Genomic DNA, 19,229 nt, shown 5'->3' with positions numbered 1-19,229 from the left:
TTTAACTCTGGAGGACAGTTCTGGGAATGTGCATTGTTTAATCAAATACTGTGGATGTTCATGAATGCATTTTAATACTATCACCTTAAATTTATTTACTCAGTCTACAAAGATTTACTGATTGCCTGCTACAGGCTGAAAGTTAAGACAAAGGCCATGCCCTCAGGGCACTAATTCCTGCTTGAGCACTGCTGCTACTGCTAAGTCGCTTCAGTCGTGTCCAACTCTGTGCAACCCCATAGACAACAGCCCACCAGGCTCCCCTGTCCCTGGGATTCTCCAGGCAAGAACACTGGAGTGGGTTGCCATTTCCTTCTCCAATGCATGAAAGGGAAAAGTGAAAGTGAAGTCGCTCAGTCCTGTCCGACTCTGAGCGACCCCATGGACTTCAGCCTACCGGGCTCCTCCATCCATGGGATTTTCCAGGCAAGAGTACTGGAGTGGGGTGCCATCGCACACAAATGGATAAGATGCCATAGCAAAAAAGTACTGTGGAGACAATAAAGCAGAGTAAAGAAATGGTGTGACAGAGGATTAAAAAGACCTTTTTCAGGCTTCCCTCATAGCTCAGTCAGTAAAGAATCTACCTGCAAGGCAGGAGACCCGGGTTCTATTCCTGGGTCTGGAAGATCCCCTGGAGAAGGAAATGGCAATCCACTCCAACATTCTTGACTGGAAAATCCCATAGACAGGGGAGCCTGGGGGGCTACAGTCCATGGGGTTGCAAGAGTCCCACACAACTTAGTGACTAAACCACCACCAAGGAGCTGAAGTTGAGCAGAGGCAGACAGGAAGTGGGAACAACTGAGGCAAAGCCTGGAGGAAGAGCTTCCCTAAAATAGAGATCAGCACATGTGAAGATCTGTGGGCAAAAGACTGGCGACAAGAGCCATTTCTGTGTGGAAGGGACAGCCTGCTGGGAAGGAGAGAAGGGAGCAACAGCACCTCCTGACGTCTGATTCGAGTTCCACTGTGGAGAGGGATGAGGAGTTACTGAATGGGGAAAGCCTGCAGAGGTCTTTCTGTTTGTTTGTTTTGGGTAAAGAGAGATATTGCAACATGATTTCTATGTTGTTGTTCAGTTGGTAAGTCATATCCCACTCTTGGCAACCCCCAGGCTTCCCTGTCCATCACTGTCTCCCGGAGTTTGCTCAAACTCATGTCCATTTAGTCGGTGATGCCATCCAACCATCTCATCCTCTGTCGTCCCCTTCTGCCTTCAATCTTTCCCAGCATCAGGGTCTTTTCCAATGAGTCACATCAGGTGGCCAAAGTATTGGAGCTTCAGCATCAGTCCTTTCAGTGAATATTCAGAGTTGATTTTCTTTAGGACTGACTGGTTTGATCTCCTTGCAGTCCACGGGACTCTCAGGAGTCTTCTCCAGCACCACAATTCGAAAGCATCAGTTCTTTAGCGCTCAACCTTCTTTATGGTCCAGCTCACATATCCGTACATGACTGCTGGAAAAAAACCATAGCTTTGACTGTGTGGACCTCTGTTGGCAAAGTGATGTCTCTGCTTTTTAATATGCTGTCTAGGTTTATCATAGCTTTTCTTCCAAGGAGCAAGCGTCTTTTAATTTCATGGCTGCCGTCACCATCTGCAGTGGTTTTGGAGCCCAGAAAAATGAAGTCTGACACTGTTTCCACTGTTTCCCCATCTATTTGCTATGAAGTGATGGGACCAAATGCCATATTCTTAGTTTTTGAATGTTGAGTTTTAAGCCAGCTTTTTCACTCTCTTTCACCTTCATCAAGAGGGTTTTTAGTTCCTCTTCTCTTTCTATGCTGAAACTTAAATGCTAGGATCCCCTGGGTGCCTTCATTTCTTCTTCCCATTCTGTTTGCTCTCCTTGCACATTTTTTACTTTTTTTACAGCTGGAAACCACCACCTGTGTAACTGCACCTTTCAGATCTTTGTCTCTCCCAGCCTCTTTCCTAAGCCTGCTGGATGCTTACACCAGCTCTTCTATAAGGTCTTTAAACTCAGTATCCAAACCCACATTAGCTTTCCACCCAGAGGCTCCTCCTCAGTGTTCCCTTTCTGTCAGTGGGGTTGCTTGCTCTCACAGAAGTCATTCTTTTCCTGTTGTCCCTTGCCATGTCTATCCGTTATAAGAGCTTGGCAACTCTGCCTTTCCTCTTCAGCCCCTCTCGCATTGTTTATTTGAGACTTTTTGTCTTTGCTGGGCTAGTGCAAAAGACGCTCAATGGTTTTCCATCCCCAGCTTCTCCTCCTCCACATCACTTTTGAGGATTTTTCTAAAACACAAAACCAGTACTGTTAACCTCTTCTTAAAACCCTGTACTGCCTCCTGTCTATATGATAAATTCTTTATCATTATACACAACGTCCTTAGGACCGGGTGTGAGTCACGTGCCTCCATCAGTTGACTGCTGTGAGAGCGCAGTCAAACTGAAAGCGCCGCCGCCGCCCGAGCCCTGTCCTGCTGCAGCCTGCATGTGCGCATTCCGTGTCCGCAGCCTGCACTGCCCTTCCCATGCTCTGCTCCGCAGACTAACTCTCCCTCCCTTGAGCCCTCCTGGGTCTGGCTCTTTGCCCTCCCCCAGCGTTAGTAACGCCTCCCTATGTGAGCACGCCATCAGTATAGGACTGCATCACCGTCCTGTTCAGGTCTCTTCTGTCCCCAGGAACCTCAGTGCCCCCGTCTGCTCAGTCAGGTTCAGAGTGGGACAGGGTTGAGGAAGAGCCTGGAAGGAGGATCTCAGTCCTGAACACACAGTTAGACAGGTCAGTGTGTTCTGTGTGCTCAGCGAGTTGGTGAAGAGATAATTGTTTCAAAGAATAGTCCTTATTTTAGAAAAGGGCCCCCAAGTACTTGTAAAATAAGATAAAAGCTGTTTATGTTGTTTTCTGGAATACAGTATTCCTACAGAAAATTCTAATCTAATAACACTGTTTGCAAAATACAGCATTATTTTCTGTATATCTAAGAAAAAATGCTACCAAACTATGAGGTGAGCCTTATGGATTCTAAGATGCTTCCAAATTTTGGGTATGCTAACATGGAAAAAAGGTGCATCTTTTATTTTCACAAATTGTTGTATTTTGCTTAGTAGAGTTGAATTTGAATATTTGCAACTATTACTGAAAATGGCAATTGTATCTGAATCCAGCTAAAGTTCTTTAGTTAGAAATCTCATTTTAAACTGTTCATTTAAGCTCTTAAAAAGTATATATAAGACTTTCCTGGAGGTCTAGTGGTTAAGAATCCTCCTGCCAATGCAGGGGACACAGGTTTGATCCCTGATCCAGGAAGCTCTCGAGAGCCCCGGTGCCTGCACCACGGCTCCTGAGCCTGCGCTCTAGAGCCTGAGAGCCGCAGTTACTGAAGCCCGTGCGGTTTGGAGCCCGTGCACTGCAGCGGAAAGTAGCCCCTGCTCAGCACAACCAGAGAAAGCCTGTGTGTAGCAACCAAAGTACCCAGCACAGCCAAAAGCAAATAAAATAAATCTTATCTCTATATACACACACACGTATATATATGCATGTAAATAAACAGAGGTTTATATTTTCTTTTTCCTTCCCAGGTTCCAACTCAGGTGAAGCAGATAACCAGTCAGAGTGGACTGATGTTCAGAAGAAGATTATCCCGTGGAAGAACCATGTTCCAGACTTTGACCTGGAGCTGGTATTTCAGGATCGTGCTGCCAAACTTGGAAAGTCAATCAGCAGACTGATTGTAGTGGCCTCACTCATTGATAAGCCAACCAATTTAGGAGGTAAAATGGCAGTTTTCCAGGGGGCTTGCTTACGGTCTTTTGATCCTGAAAATCTATACTCAACCCAGTGCCATTTGGGGCCTCCTGTCCACATTCCACCTTCTCCGGGAGCTTCAGAGGAATGCCCGGGTCCTGGTGGGCTTGGCCCTGGACTGGCGGCAGCATCCCTGCTTGTCCCGTGCAGGGCTGTGCCGGACCTGTGAGGTGTTCGGGGCCGCGGCGCTGGTCATGGGCAGCCTTCAGTGTGTCAGAGACAAGCAGTTTCAGCACCTCAGTGTTTCAGCAGAACAGTGGCTTCCTTTAGTGGAGGTGGGTGGAAAGTGCATGATTATTAAAATTTTCATTCACCAGACTCTTTATAGTACTCTGTCTTCACCTGTCCATCCTTTTGCAGTAGTCCAGCCTGTCATATTTTAAAAATAATACTAAAAAGTAAAATATAGCCCACTCTGTTCTCCCATTCTTTTTTTTATCTCTCACACTATTATATTTTTAGAAATCATCAATAATGTAGACTTTTTAGTAAAATGTGTCCTGTTGTAACTCACTCTGGTTTTATAAATGTATGTGATGTTGGGAGCATTCTTTTTTATAGTGTATAATTCTGTCTTTTTCCTGTTAACAAATTTCAGTTTCATCAGAAGTTTTTTTTTTTTTTTTTTACTGCTTTTACTCCCAGCAGGGCTGTAAATGAACGATTTAATATTCTGCTCTTTTTAAACTAAGGTAAAACCACCTCAGCTGATCGATTATCTACAACAGAAAAAGGCAGAAGGTTACACCATCGTGGGTGTGGAACAGACTGCCAAAAGTTTAGACCTAACCCGGTACTGCTTCCCTGAGAAGTCTTTACTCTTGTTGGGGTAAGAACTTTGTCTTGAGTCTCTGTCTTGAAAATGTTTCATAAGATTTACAATTTTACCTGGGCTCCTGGTCCTACACCCACATCCGACTTCTGACTTCAAGGTTTATGAAAAGTGCCACCCCCCCCACCCCCACTCCCCAGGTTTTCCTTTTACTTTACCTGTTGGGGATGGTCCGGTGAACACAGAATCAACCCATAAACCTTGTTACACTCTTATTTTTCTGGTACCATAGATTTTTGTTTCATTTTGTTAACCTGTCTCTTCCAGTAATATCCAGGATGTCTAAGAAAAAAAATTGTTTTTTACAGGAAAACTAACCTTTCTCTTCCATTTCTCTTCATCAGCAACGAACGTGAAGGGATTCCAGCGAATCTGATCCAGCAGCTGGACGTGTGCGTGGAGATTCCTCAGCAGGGCATCATCCGCTCCCTCAACGTCCATGTGAGTGGGGCGCTGCTGATCTGGGAGTACACCAGGCAGCAGCTGCTGAAGCAGGGGGTCTCCACGGCCTGACGCCCGCACCTCACCTGAGACGGGTTGTTGTCGGTGCTGCTGACATGTTTTAAAACTACCCGGACTCATGAGATAGATTCTGAAATCGACTGGGATAGTTTGTCTTTTTTATTCACAGTTTAATGCCAAAACTTTGTCATGTGCCTTAACTACATTACTATATATGTTGTCCCCTTTAATAAACCTTTTTAGCTAAGTTGTATTGCTTCTTTAATAAAATATTTTAATTGTGGAAATAAAACAATGAGTTTTAGAAAGATCTTTTCTTTCCTAGAAACTAGTACTGTCAGAAATGTGGATTATGGTGGGAGAAGGCAGGATTAAGGCCGCTGCAGTTATCTATGAATACTGTTTCCTTGCCAGGAGGAAGCACAGGGGCTGGGGCTGTGGGGTGGGAAGAAAGTTTTCCCCATGAGGAAGTCACTGGCCTCCTGCTGCTGCTTTGTATCCATTTCTCAGGGAGGAAATGTGCTTGGCAAGGTGTCAACCAGTGTTCCTGTAAAGTTCGTGATTTATTTTTAAAGCCATGAAATAGGCCATCAGTTCAGTTCAGCCGCTCAGTCGTGTCCGACTCTTGGTGACCCCATGTACTGCAGCACGCCAGGCTCCCTGTCTGTCACCAACTCCGGAGTTTACTCAAACTCATGTCCATTGACTCAGTGATGCCATCCAACCATCTCATCCTCTATTGTTCCCTTCTCCCGCCTTCAGTCTTTGCCAGCATCAGGGTCTTTTCTTGTGAATCAGTTCTTCGCATCAGGTGGCCAAAGTATTAGTTTCAGTTTCAGCATCAGTCCTTCCAATGAATATTCAGGACTGATTTCCTTTGAATGGACTGGTTGGATCTCCTTGCAGTCCAAGGGACCTCAAGAGTCTTCAGCACCACAGTTCAAAAGTATCAATTCTTCGGCACTCAACTTTCTTTATAGTCCAATTCTCACGTCCATACATGACTACTGGAAAAACCATAGCTTTGACTAGAAGGACCTTTGTTGGAAAGTAATGTCTCTGCTTTTTAATATGCTTGGTTTAATAAGGTTGGTCATAACTTTTCTTCCAAGGAGCAAGCATCTTTTAATTTCATGGCCGCAGTCACCATCTGCAGTGATTTTGGAGCCCCCCAAAATAAAGTCTCTCACTGTTTCCATTGTTTCCCCATCTATTTGCCATAATCATTCAGATAAAGTTTTTAGGGAATTTTCCTCTGTCACCTTTCCTCTGTCACCTCAGGGTTCAAATAATGACTAGATAGTAGTCTGTATTCTCAGTGTTTCTACAAGGACCCAGAGGAGGTGACTTTTGCTCATTGTTACCAAAAGTAAGACTGGAACCCTCAAGTGTTGATTTTCTGTTTCTATTCTTCAGAGGGTTTTGTTATTAGGATTACTTTATTATTTAATGGTAACTATCACCTTCCAGCAGTGAACATAATCATTGTCTGGGTCGGTTTAAATAATATTTAGATTTCAGAATCTGTTACCTGTATATATGCTTTTCTTCTGCAGCTTTATTAAAACAATTTTTGTTTTGCATTAGAGTTGCAAAGATAGTACACATGCACTTCACCCAGATACCTCTAATAGGATCTTACATAACCATAGACATTCATCAAAACTAAGAAGTTAACATTGATAATGGTGCTGTTCACTAAGCAAACAATTCTGATCCATGTCCAGGTTCCCCGTTTCGCACTGATCCTTTTTCTGTCCCAGGAGCACTGGCCTTGGCACCCTGGATGCTGTATTGGTTCTACGCCATAGTCTCCTCCAATGTCTGACCAAGTTACGTGGGTCAGTTCCTTTCTTAGCCATTCCTTTCAGTGAGTTTATGTCATATATTTGTAATAGTTAGACTGGTTTATCAGTCTTCATTCCAAACTAGAATTCTCCCAAAGTCCTATTGGATTTTAGTGTGCACAAAGTCACTCTTATATAACTTGTGGGTTCTGACAAGTGCACACCTCGATGCCATACAAAGCAGCTTCCACACCTAAAACTTCCTTTGTGACCCCTTCAGAGGCAGCCTCCTTCTCCACCAGCCGTGAATACCAGTTCTGTTTCCCTGCGTCTTCGTCAGCACTTGGTACCATCAATGTTTTTAAGCCGTTCTAATAGGTATGTAGTGATAAACTGTTATGGCTTTAGTTTGCATTACTCTACAAATAATAGGGAGTGTCTTCATAGTATTATTTATAACACTGAATAGATTCCTGAAAACACAATTTGCCCATTTTTTAAACTTGGGTGATTTTTTAAAATAAGCGTTCAATATTCTAGATACAAATTCTCTATATTTATGACTTGCAAATATTCTCTCCCAGTTTGTAATTTATCTTTTCATTCTCTTAATAGTGTCTTTCACAGAGCAGAAATTTTTAATATTGATAAAGTCCAACTTAGCTTTATTTCCTCTTATGGATTGTGCTTTTGAGGTCATCATCTAAAAATTCACTTCCAAACCCAAAATCATGTAGACTTTCTCTATACTTTCTTCTGTTAGTTTTATATTTGACATTTAAGTCTGTGCTCTATTTTGAGGTTTTTTTGTATCTATTTAACAAAGTGCAGTTTGTTCCGGCGTTCATTTTACTGTGTGTGGACACCCCCTTTCCCCCTTGTCCAAGCTCCGTTGACTGCGTCTGTGTGGCTGTACTTCTGGACTCTCTTCTGTTCTGTAACCATGTGTCTATCCTGCCAATACCATATTGTCCTTAATTACTGGAGCTTTACAGCATTAAAATCATTTAATATGAACCTTCCAATTTTGTTCTTTTCAGAATTATTTTGCCTTTCCATACAAATTTTAGAATCAGCTTGTCAGTATATACCAAAAATCCTGAGATTTTTACTGGGGTTAATTTGAACCCATAGAATAAACTGGGGAGAATTTAACAGTTCCTTAACAACACTGAATCTTCTAATTCATGAACACAGTACCTCTCCAATTAAGTTGTTCTCTGATTTCAATGTTTTTTAGTTCTGAGGATGTAGGTCCTACACATACTGTTAGATTATATCTAAGTATTCCTTTGTTTTTTTAGTGCTATTGTAAATGGTGTATTTTAAGTTTTAGATTCCAGTTTTTCATGGTGGTATACACAAATACGATTTTCTTTTGTATATTGACCTTGTTTCCTGCCACCTTTCTAAGATTCACTCACTAATTCTAGGTGCTTTTTTTGTAGGTTCTTTGGTATATTCTATAGAGATAATCATATTGTCCATGAATAGAGCCAGTTTTATTTCTTCTTTCTTTCCCATTTGTATGCTTTTTTTTGTCTTAACTGAAGTAGCTGGGAATCCAATACAGTGTTGAATAGGACAAGTGGGGACATTTTTACCTTGTTGCTGATTTTAGGGAAAAAGCATTCATTGTCTTGTTGTTTAGTAACCAAGCCATGTCTAACTCTGCAACCCCATGGACTGCAGCCCACCGGGCTCCTCTGTCCATGAGATTTCCCAGGCAACAATACTGGAGTGGGTAGCCGTTTCCCTCAGGGGATCTTCCCAACTCAGGGATCAAATCCGCATCTCTGCACTGGCAGCAGGATTCTTTACCCCCGAGTCACCTGGGAAGCCATTCATTGTCTTATCGTTAACTATATTAGCTGTAAGGCTCTTTTGTAGATGGTCTTGATTATATTACCTGTATATCTGAAGTTGAACCTTCAATTCCTCATTTTTTGGTGGCTGTATTAAAATGCTAACTCCCAGGACAATGGAAATCTATCTCCTTTTTTCAGTATATATCTCTCAAATGGTATCTGGCTACTCCCCACCCTCCAACAGCACAAAGGCACACGTTTTTATAATTATGTTTAATTTTTTCTTAAAATATATATGTACTAAATTAAGCATATTTCATATCATTTTACTTCAATTCTTCATACTTTGAATAATGCAATCTTGTTACTTGATCATTTAAATTAAGAACCAGATATATGAAACAGGCTTTGGTGTCTGCCATCATTCAAACTACTATTGTCCCAGAGTCAAAGCATTTTTGAATGTCCAGAAAAAGTAATTTCAACCTTTCTGAAGTGTTCAGAACAGCCTAGGACTTTGCAGTCATTTTCGAAGGCTGGAAATCTCCTGCTTCAAATTTTTCTTTGAATTTTAAGTAGTCTCTTCTTTTATCAAAATATTTTATCTGTTGAGAAAAAAGGGTTTGAAATAAGGGTAAGCTATACAGATTAAACACAAGGAACAGACTTAAATGTAATTAATTATTCAATATAAATTATGTAAGTAGCCTAAGTAATTTATATTCTAGAGTCTCTATAAAGGGAGTGTAGACCAGTGAATTCTAACCCTTCTTGGGTTATGAACCCTGCTGAGAATTTGAGTGTGCTGTGCACCTTTCTCAAGAAGCGTATCTGTGCTTAGACATGTAAAATGTGCCACGAGGGTGCACAGAACGCTCAGGTCATAAGACTTCATGATTTAAGGCACTGTACAAGTTTTTCCTATCAACTATGAGTTCAATAAGCTTTATAATTCACCAGCCATGGTATTTCTATTTATTTTTGGCCGCACTACATGGCATATGGGATCTTAGTTCCCCAACCAGGAATTGAACTCAAACCCCCTGCAGTGGAAGCACAAAGTCTTAATCACTGGCCCACCAGGGAATACCTAATCAGTCATGATATTTTTATTAAGTTTATCTTATCCAGAAACATACATTTAAGGAGACACACATAATTAAAAATTATATGTATGAACTATGAATAAGGAAACTGATGGTAAAGCTTTAATAACTTAAAGATTTCATTTTATTATTTCTGTTTACATCCTCCTCTTGCCACAGGTAGTCTGGAGTATCGTAAAGCCCCATATCCTGAAACAGTAAAATCAAAGAAGTAGAAAACCAAGGCCAGACACAAAATCTTCATAGTCTTTATCTGAGCTGTTCTGCAGACAAGGCAAAGGCAGGATACGACACACATTTTCACTATCAGAATAGAAAAACTTTTCTTAGGATTTAATTGTTGAATATTTCAGTGGAGCCCAAGTAAGTAAAAATGAGCTTAGACTGAGAATGTAAAAATCTGCCCTGCCCTGTCTCGAGCTGGGATAAAAGATGTTAACATTCCTCCAGAGGATGTACTACAGGCAAAGACTGTCCTAAGAAACCCCTTTGAGTGACGCCTGCTTTCTTATTCACCAAAAAACTGTTTTCCAAAATCAAACTATCAGAAATTTGTTCTTTGAAGTTACTTTGGTAAAAATAAAACACCCCCACTTTTACCTGAGAGATCTGGCTGGCACTTTGACACAAAGAAGTAGTCCTGATCGCCAGCTCAGGTGCAGGACTGCAAGTAAGGGACTTGTGAGCATATGACATTCAGCATTTATCTTTGTAGGAAATAGGACCCTGGGTCCACTTCTCAGTCCAGAGTTGATGGCCTGCTTATACACAGAGCCCATCAAAGCATCACTTCACTTCAATTTCACCTAAACCCTATCCTTCCCCAAGCCCTCTGATAACTCCTTTCCACTTGGTGAGTGGCCCACAGCAACTCCAATGCATGGGCTCCCTGGTCACAGCATGCTAATAAATCTCACTGTCAGACTACATACCTCTGGTGGCCTTAGGCTGACTGAGCTGGGACGGATGTCATATGTAAAGGATATCAGATGAAGAAGTAGACAATGTCCTTAACATTTCTGTGGCAGATCAATAGATCTATGCATTTCTCCTGTTACATTTTCAAATGGAATTAAGGGATAATTCCACTTAATGGTCCTACTTAGATTTCACTCCCAACTTGTCCAGAACTTACTTCTCTACAGACATGTTTTTCCTCCTCTGTCCCCTATTTCAGTGACTGCATCACTATCCACCCAAATGCTCCGATCTCTTTCCCCGTCTTGATCGCTACAATACAGGCCGGCATCATTTCTCACTTGGATTGCTGTAACAGCTCTATAACTGGTTTCTCCACCTTCAATCCACCTGTCACGCCACTGCCAAGTATCTTTTGGAAATCTCAATTTGATCATGTCACTGCTTGTTTAAAGATCTTTCAAGGTATCCTCATTGCCTTCAAGGGCAACATCCAAACTCCTTGTTTGTAAGACAAACGAGGTCATTCAAGACTAAATCTCTGCCCACCTGGCTATCCTCTGGGCGTACCACCAACCCCTGAAATGCTAGCCACCCAGAGCTACCCCATTTCCCCAGTGTGCTGATTCTCATGCATCTTGCTTCCATGCCTTTCATATGTCATACTCTGCTTGAAAATCTTTTCTCTCTAGTCTTTACCACCTGATTCAGTTAACAGTGGAAGGCACATTTACGAGGCTAATGTCCAAAAAGGCTAACAAATCAACAGGCATTCCTTGAAAAGCACTGTACATACAATGCCAGTGTCCTCTAAGCCATTAAATGAGATGCAGTATAGTAGCATGAATGCCAAAATACTGGCATTTCTGAGACATTTCAAAGCTTGACAGGGAAAAGATAATATCCAAAGTTGACGTTGTTGTTCAGTCACTAGGTCATGTCCAACTCTTTGCAACCCCATGGACTGTAGCACACCAGGTTTCCCTGTCCTTCACTATCTCCCGGAGTTTGCTCAAACTCATGTGCACTGAGTTGGTGATGCCATCCAAATTGACAGATATCGCTGTCCAGTTGCTCTATTCATGGAAGCCTGCGTTGGATGATGCTAGAATGACAGACCTGATCCCTGCTACTTCCTCGGTTAAAGAACCAATAGGAGACTTTAAGTGGGACCATAATACAAGGCAAACTGATGGAAGGGCTAAGCAAGGGGGTGAGCATGCTTGCTCAGTCGCTAAGTTGTGTCTGACTCTTTGTAACCCCACGGACTGTAGCCCACCAGACTCCTCTGTCCATGGGATTTCTCAGGTAAGAATACTGGAGTGGTTTGCCATTTCCTTCTCCAGGGGATTGTCCCAGGCTAGGGATCGAACCCACGTCTCCTGCTTGGCAGGCAAATTCTTTACCACTGAGCCACCAGGGAAGCTCAAAGCAAGGAGGGAGGGAAAAGTAATTTGGTTTTGTGATGACATATTAGTTTTATGGCCTACATATTATGTAACAAATTTGTTTTTTTAGTGTTTTACGATAGAAGCATTCACTGTAAATCTCTATTTGGTTCTACTTTTATCTTTACTATTCATCTGTGACTTCAGCTAAGTGAAAGAATATAAATTCTGGAATTGGAGAGACCTCTGTTCTAATCCTCTCCCCACCACTTTACTGGTTAGCTGATCTTGAACAAATTATTTCACCTCTCTGAGCCTTAGTTCCTATTATATAAAAGAGATACAATGGCACCTCACAAGACTGAATGAAAATTAAAGCAAATGCAAACACAACATCTTGCATAAAATGCACTCAGAGGACACCCCATCACCTCCCTCCCTGTCACCCTCTCTACCTTCTCATACACATCTCTGGAAATATCTTTCATTTTTATTCTATGGCAATTGGGTAAGACTTCAACAAGTCTTGAGTAGAAAGAAAAGGTGAAAAGGGAGCAAAAACCTGAGGGCACAGGCTAGAAAACAGCTCAGTTATGGACTGAGTCTGCAGAAGACAAAGGTTTTCCAGGGGTGTGTGTCCCTGTCAAATGCAGCAGAAGTTACTTTGACTACTTTGCCCACACCCCTTTTTTCTTGGAGGTATCTATAACTTTTCAGGTTGTTGTCATTTTCTCTAACAACACTCATGTCATAACTCAGATGGTTTCAGTATCCATGTGGTTGATCCTTTCAACACCCTGGCCTCTCAGCTCCTTGACCTCTTTCTTCAATGATCTTTTCCTCCAACCTACCTCACTGCCAGGATCAAAGCCTAGCCCTCGTCCTTACCAACAAACATAGCCATGCCATAACCCCAATTCTGAACATTTCTGTTCTCTGAACGCCCACTCTTCACTTTCTAAGACCCTGATGCCAACAATCCATTGATCACACTACCTTTTCATTGACCATCATCCCCCTCATACCCTCACTTGTCTCCTTACCCTGAACCCAAAGCTTCTCAGTGGCTTCCCCTGTCACTCAGAGGAAAAGCCACTGTCCCCGGCTTCTCAGTGCTGAATATCCTAACTTCTATTCTCTCCTTGCTATTCCTTAAGCACACTGGATCCGACCCTATTGCAGGGGTGTTGTGTTACCCTGCTTCACTCCTGAGACCAGTCCTTCAACAATTCCCACTGTGGAGCCTGACACTCATTTCTGGGACTGTATTGATGTTAGTATCTTTGCCTGAGATGGGGAGCAGGTGAGGAGGGGCCTGTTGGATACAAGATGAGGAAGAATTCATTCGTGTATATGCAGAGGTCAAGGTTGGTCCTTGAGAACATCCAAATAGAGAGCTCTGGAGTTAGAGAGGATGTAGATTTGGGCCTCAACACCTAAGTGGTACTTCAAGCCATGGCTGCAGGTAAGACTGGCTTGGGAAAGTTAAGCAGCATAGAAGGGAACTCTACAGGGTATGATTTAACAGACACACGAAAGCCTGCCAAAAAGCTATGGCTGCTGGAGACAAGGAAAACTAGGGGAGTGAATTATGAAGGAAGAACGCCACCAAGGAGGTGAAGTGAAAGTCGCTTAGTTGTCTGCGACTCTTTGCGACCCCATGGACTATACAGTCCATGGAATTCTTCAGACCAGAATACTGGAGTGAGTAACCTTTCTCTTCTCCAGGGGATCTTCCCAACCCAGGGATCGAACCCAGGTCTCCAGCATTGCAGGTGGATTCTTTACCAGCTGAGCCACAAGGGAAGCCCACCAAGAAGGTAATGCTTTTGTATTTAAATAAACTTGCATTATGACTAAGTTTCCAGAACATGAGATTTGCACAGTCTAATCCACGGGTTCTTTTCTTGCATGACAGGGACAAAAAGAAGGATGTGGATCAGAGAAGAGCATGAGGTCTGGACTCAAGACTACTCAGCTTGAATGCAGGCTCTGCACTTACACATGACCTGGGCCCTCAGAAGTAAAATGGGGTAACAGAGCTACTGTGAGGAATAAATTATATAGATGATGCACCCGAAGTGCCTAGAGCCTGTACTAATAAATGTTAGCTGTGACTAGAATGCGGGAACCTGGACAGAGGGTGGGCCTGCATGCCATGGCACTCGGCCTATGTATGAGTGGAGGAGACATCAATAAAGAAGCACTGGCTGATGGTAAAAACCCTTTATGATGCTGAGAACAGAAGTTGTCCTGAAATCAGGGAGATGGGAAGGTCCATTAGCCATTAGGATGGAGAAAAAGCAGTGTCTTTTGGTGGGGAGAAAGAGGAAAAAAAAAAAAAAGACTGAAGTGCAACTTTTCAAAGGGGCTAAGACAGTGATTCCAGCTGTGGTTATCCACCAGAATCACCGGTTGAGCCAGAGCCCTTTTAAAAGAAGCTTCCAGAAGTTTGCAGATCTGAGATGAGGTCTGAGACATAGCTGTCTTTTTTTTTATATTTCCACATGATTCTGACATGTAAACCTGGAGTGGAAAATCCTGGCTAGGCTGTCAAAAGACATGTCTCAGGGTGAAGAGGTTCTCCTGGGAAAATGTCGGGTAGGGAAGGGTGGACATGGAACCTGCCAACACTCAACTCAAATGGCTTCATCACTCTCATCCTACATCCCTGTTTCTAAGTGACCACAGAGCCAGTGAGCAGAGAGTGAGAAGAAGGGCCTGTTGCATAGGCAGGAACAGTATCCAGGCCTTGAAGGAATTGGATGTTGGCCCAAACTCCCCCATTTTCCACCTACTTTGTAAACTAGGAGTTAAGTCTCTGTGCATCTATCTAATGGGAAAACCAGAGATGTATAATATTTGCCTAAGTCATTATCTACCCAACCACCAAGCTCCTGATTTATCACTTTTCAGTTTATATGGCAAGTTAGACATCTGATTGTCGTAGTAATCCCATGGGACAGGTTACACTGTGCTGCTTTTACACACAGAGAGTTCATCTAAAGCAATTATCTCTTCAATGCCATCATCCCTACCCTCCATCACAGCCTTCTTGTGGTCTTCAAGCCTCAGCTTCTTCATCTAAACATTTGAGGTGTGAAAAGGTGAAGGTCGTAAATCCACCTCATCTCTAAAATGATCTGTTCTCAAACTGCTTGGTAAAGTTTGGAGGAGCATGATGGTAAGAAATCAAATCAAAGTTCAAACCTCACAGTAGCCAGCTGGACCTGACTTAGAACTATGGTTCTGCCACTTACTGACCAATACAGAGCAAGCAAGTTATTGCAATGCTCTGGGCTTCTGCTGTCTGATCCAGAAACTGACAGCAATAACATGCAACTCAAAGGGTGTTAGTGAAGAGCATCAAGCACTTACTGAGCCTGGTGATGGGAGGTGCCTTTTCCACCCCATCCCATTTGAAGGACAGGCCCTACAGAGCATGAGCATGTGTCAGCGAGGCGTCTGGAGGGGCTGGTGGCAGAATCCCCCATGCGATCATTTTGTTTCTTCTACTCCCTGAGCTCCTTTGTGTTTCAGGTATATGATCACATGATTTTGAGCAGCCAACAGGGAAAGCTTTATTTCTGACAGGAGCTCTAGGAAGATGAACCTGCCAACTCTTGCCCAAGATTAAATACTATCCTTTCAGAAGATCCTGGAAAGGGATTTCCCTGGTGATCCAGTGACTAAGACTCTGTGCTCCCAACACAGGGGACCTGGGTTTGATCCCTGGTCAGGGAACTAGAGGGCTTCCCTGTGACTCAGAGGTACAGAATCTTCCTGCAATGCAGGACATGCAGAAATGTAGGTTTGATCCCTAAGTGGGGAAGATCTCCTGGAGGAGGAAAATTCCATGGATAGAAGAGCCTGAAGGGCTACAATCCGTGGGCTTGTAAAGAAGAAAGTGAAAGTGAAGTTATGTTGGACTCTTTGCAACCCCATGGACTATAGCCTGCCAGGCTCCTCTGTCCATGGGATTCTCCAGGCAAGAATACTGGAGTGGGCTGCCATTTCCTTCTAACAACAACATGGAACTAGATCCCACATGCCACAAATAAAGATCCCACATGCCACAACTAAGACCCAGGACAGCCAAATAAATATTAAAAAAAAAAAAAAAAAAGAAGAAGATCCTGCAAAAATCTACCAATTTAGGGGGTTGGAATTTTTTGGTTATTTATCACAGTAGTCTTGAGTCCAGACCCCAGTTTGTTTTTCAAGGAACTTTAAAGAGTCTGGTGACATTTGCCAAAGGTCTGCGCAATATGTACATAAAACAAGCCTGTATTACCGGACAAGGTTTTCTCTGCTGCTCACAGAAACTGTTGACTTGATACACCTCAGAGGGTCCTTCATTTCATAGTTCACCACTCACTATAAGCTCTATGTATTTTGACAGTGAACAGCAACATGTGCAAGTGTAACTTACCCACTGTTGGGGACAACTTGATTCAAATGAGCTTCTTAACTTCTTGCACTTAGAAGCATCCTCTGTATTTTCATCTAAACACTTCCAGTACTCATCGCGGGCTCCCCAGCAAGCCTGCCTTTCTTTCATAGTTGGGGCTGCCATTCCTAGCGGACTCAAGCTGTCAACCAAAATATGTGATATTAACAAGGGACTTATAATACCAGAGAAGGCAAGCCAAAGAAAAAGATACTGTCGTTCCCTCCGACCCCCTCTTTTTAAAGCTTTGCCTCCGGATTTTAATGATGCGACCACAACTAATCAGTTCTACAGGAACGTTATCATAAGAGCACTCGCAGGGGAAGCTTATCTCTTACTCCATGTAATTGCTCCGCTGCTGAGGTAGCAGCTTGGCCTCAGAAAGCCGCTGTTAGATTCCTGGCTCCCACATGGTCTGTCGCTTAAGCCAGTGCGTGTATTCTCTCGAGACTATTTCCCCATTGGTAAAACGAGGGTAGCACTACCCATTTTAAAGGGTTGCTGTTCGAACCAAAGTGCTGTACAAAAATGCAGGAGGGCAAAATCACCAGGCAGGCCAAGGAGAGCTACTTCGTCTGACAGAAGAGAAGCCCGAGGCTCGCGGAGAGTCAGCTACCTCCCGGGTCCATAGCCTCTCGGGCGCGCCCCACCCGGCCCCGCCAGCAAGCCCACCTCTCCGCCCGCCCAGAACAAGGTTCCCTTCGGCGCCGACGGGAGGAAAGAATCACGCGGCCCAACAACCCGGGAAGAAGGGCGTGGGGCCGAGTTGGCGCCGCACTGTCGCCTCGCCCGCTTGGGCAAGTCACGTAGACCCCAGCACCTCAAGGAAACAATTCACTTAGCGAATTCGCTGGCCTTGGAATGACCCTTACAGGTTACCGTTCTGTTCCAGGAGGACGGGACTTCCGGTTCCCTTCTCTTATGTGTCGGAGTGACTTCCGTGCCTGCCCCAGCTAGGGCACCGGGTCCTAGCGGTCGTGGAGGTGAAAAGTGGGTGGGATCTGGTCACTCCTCAGAGTGGCTTTGGCTTTATTAATATCTCAGTGTCTGTCACCCTACAGTTTTTCGTAATTTTAACGAACTGTGCTCCTTTCGTGAATCTAAATTTGTATACACATTGCGCCAAGCGCCGGCCGGAAGATTTCATGTGCAAGCCCTGCCGGAAACGGCGACTTTGTGTGGAAGTTGGCACCTGAGGCGAGAAAGAGACGAAACCTCAAAGAGCTGTAAGGGCTTAACTCCTCGCTTCTTAGATTAAAAGAAAAAAAGAAATGGCCCCCAGAAAGAGGCGGTGACGCCCCAGGACACATGGCAAATAAGTGACTAAGCTGAGAATCCAGGGTACCAAACTCCCGGTTTCCAGATTCAGGTTTGATCCGGTTACATCTCTTAACATCATCCATCACCTTTTCCTTGTTTGAACTCTTGCGGATTTCTTCTATAGATGATTTTTAACAAGCCTTCCCCAGTGACTATTAAGCAAAAGAAAATCAGAAACGATATAGAAAATCTGAATAAAATGATGTGTGAATTTGACCTAGTGAATACTCTCAGAAAAACAACCAAAGTCAGAGCATAGGTTTTTTGGAAAGCGAACATACTGCCAACATCAACCACATACCTAGCTGTAAAGTGACTCGCAACAAATTTTAAAGGTCAATCGGCATGTGTTTTTTTAAGCACATGTTCTAGTTAAGCTAGAAATCAATAAAGAATTATAAAAATAAGCCCATATAACCCATAGCCAATCATAATGCTAATAATGAGAAATTACTTTGAGCCAAACAATAAAATACAATAGGAACACCTGTAGAATAAAGCTAATGAAGTACTTAAGGAAAATTTACAATCTTAAGTAAGTATACTAGAAAAGAGGCTGAAAGATCTTCAGCTAAACATCCCCTTTCCAGAAGTTAGAAAAAGGAGAGCAAAGTTAAGGAAAGTAGGAGGGAAATAATGCTAAAAGCAGAAATCTTTTAATGCTAAAAGCAGAAATCTTACCAATTCCATGATCAATAGTATCATACTGCTAGCTTGAAATTGCCTCTGATGGGAATCTTCACACTGTGGAAATCAAACAAGATAGTGTTTTGTTCTGTTCAATAGTGTTTTGTTTTGTTTTAGTGCACTAGCACATCACTTCATACAGTAGATTTTTAAAATCCAAAGTTGATTTTTTTGGGGGGAAAAGACTAATAACATTGACAAAAATTTAATGGGATTGGGCAATAAAAGGAGAGATATTAACAAATTATACCAGTAATGAAACTGTATTTTAGAAATCAAAAGAGAACATCTTATAAACAACTTAATGCAAATATAATTTAGATGATTGTGCAAATCTCAAGAAAAACAACTAGCTCACTCAAGAGAAGAAAATATGAATAGTCCCAAACCAGTATATAATTTGAATCAGTAGTAAAGAACTCACACACAAATTCCAGGTTCATGTTTCCACCAGTTAATTCCTCCAAACTTTGAAAAATTCCATTTTTTATTATATAAGGCTACCATAACTTTTGTACTAATTACAGAATCTCCAAACTTTGAAAACCCAACTCTTTGGAACTCATTTGGTGGAAAAAAAAAAAAAATGTGACTTAGTGACCTGATAATCACTTATATATCACTTAGCTGATGATATGTTTTGCTGTGGAAATATTGGTATTTTTGATCATAGGTACTGTCCCATTTCTTCT

The 19,229-nt window shown here is 42.7% G+C and overlaps 2 protein-coding genes and 1 long non-coding RNA gene across 10 annotated transcripts in view; 2 read left to right on the top strand and 1 right to left on the bottom strand.

Annotated features, from left to right (window-relative positions):
* TARBP1 (TAR (HIV-1) RNA binding protein 1) overlaps positions 1-5,365 on the top strand; it is a 65,332-nt gene extending 59,967 nt beyond the window's left edge. For 2 of the 4 annotated variants that reach the window (XM_027531132.1, XM_027531133.1), the window contains exons 27-30: positions 3,554-3,745; positions 3,930-4,054; positions 4,472-4,608; positions 4,956-5,365. In XM_027531132.1, coding sequence (XP_027386933.1) covers positions 3,554-3,745; positions 3,930-4,054; positions 4,472-4,608; positions 4,956-5,124 — 623 coding nt within the window. In that variant the 3' untranslated portion in view covers positions 5,125-5,365. Of the gene's footprint in view, positions 1-3,553; positions 3,746-3,929; positions 4,055-4,471; positions 4,609-4,955 lie in introns of those variants that run through there. The other 2 variants (XR_003509256.1, XR_003509253.1) reach the window with 2 other exon arrangements.
* Positions 5,366-8,922: 3,557 nt separating this feature from the next.
* On the bottom strand, positions 8,923-17,508 carry LOC113885455 (cytochrome c oxidase assembly factor 6 homolog). Of its 5 annotated transcripts, none has more exons than XM_027530784.1 (3): positions 17,403-17,508; positions 16,513-16,672; positions 8,923-9,273 (listed from the first exon to the last, which is right to left on the bottom strand). In XM_027530784.1, the coding sequence occupies exons 2-3, from the start codon at positions 16,654-16,656 to the stop codon at positions 9,178-9,180; spliced, it is 240 nt and encodes a 79-aa protein (XP_027386585.1). In that variant the 5' UTR covers positions 16,657-16,672; positions 17,403-17,508; the 3' UTR covers positions 8,923-9,177. The 5 variants fall into 5 exon arrangements, with proteins under 5 accessions (XP_027386585.1, XP_027386586.1, XP_027386583.1 ...); XM_027530785.1 differs by having other exon boundaries at positions 17,410-17,502; XM_027530782.1 differs by having other exon boundaries at positions 16,869-17,427.
* LOC113885456 lies at positions 13,860-14,161 on the top strand. Its single transcript, XR_003509215.1, has 2 exons — positions 13,860-13,900; positions 13,999-14,161. It is a non-coding gene; the product is annotated as an uncharacterized LOC113885456 (long non-coding RNA).
* Positions 17,509-19,229: the final 1,721 nt, after the last annotated feature.

The sequence above is a fragment of the Bos indicus x Bos taurus genome, chromosome 28, assembly GCF_003369695.1.
Source record: "Bos indicus x Bos taurus breed Angus x Brahman F1 hybrid chromosome 28, Bos_hybrid_MaternalHap_v2.0, whole genome shotgun sequence".
Lineage (NCBI taxonomy): Eukaryota > Metazoa > Chordata > Mammalia > Artiodactyla > Bovidae > Bos > Bos indicus x Bos taurus.
This window is presented reverse-complemented; position numbering and strand designations above follow the sequence as displayed.

Bases quoted from the DNA above. Each gene is read 5' to 3' on its own strand.
- LOC113885455 (XM_027530782.1), bottom strand. The intron at 9,274-16,512 runs GTAAGTTACACT...TTTTCTCAACAG, and splicing joins CAAGTTGTCCCCAACAGTGG to ATAAAATATTTTGATAAAAG.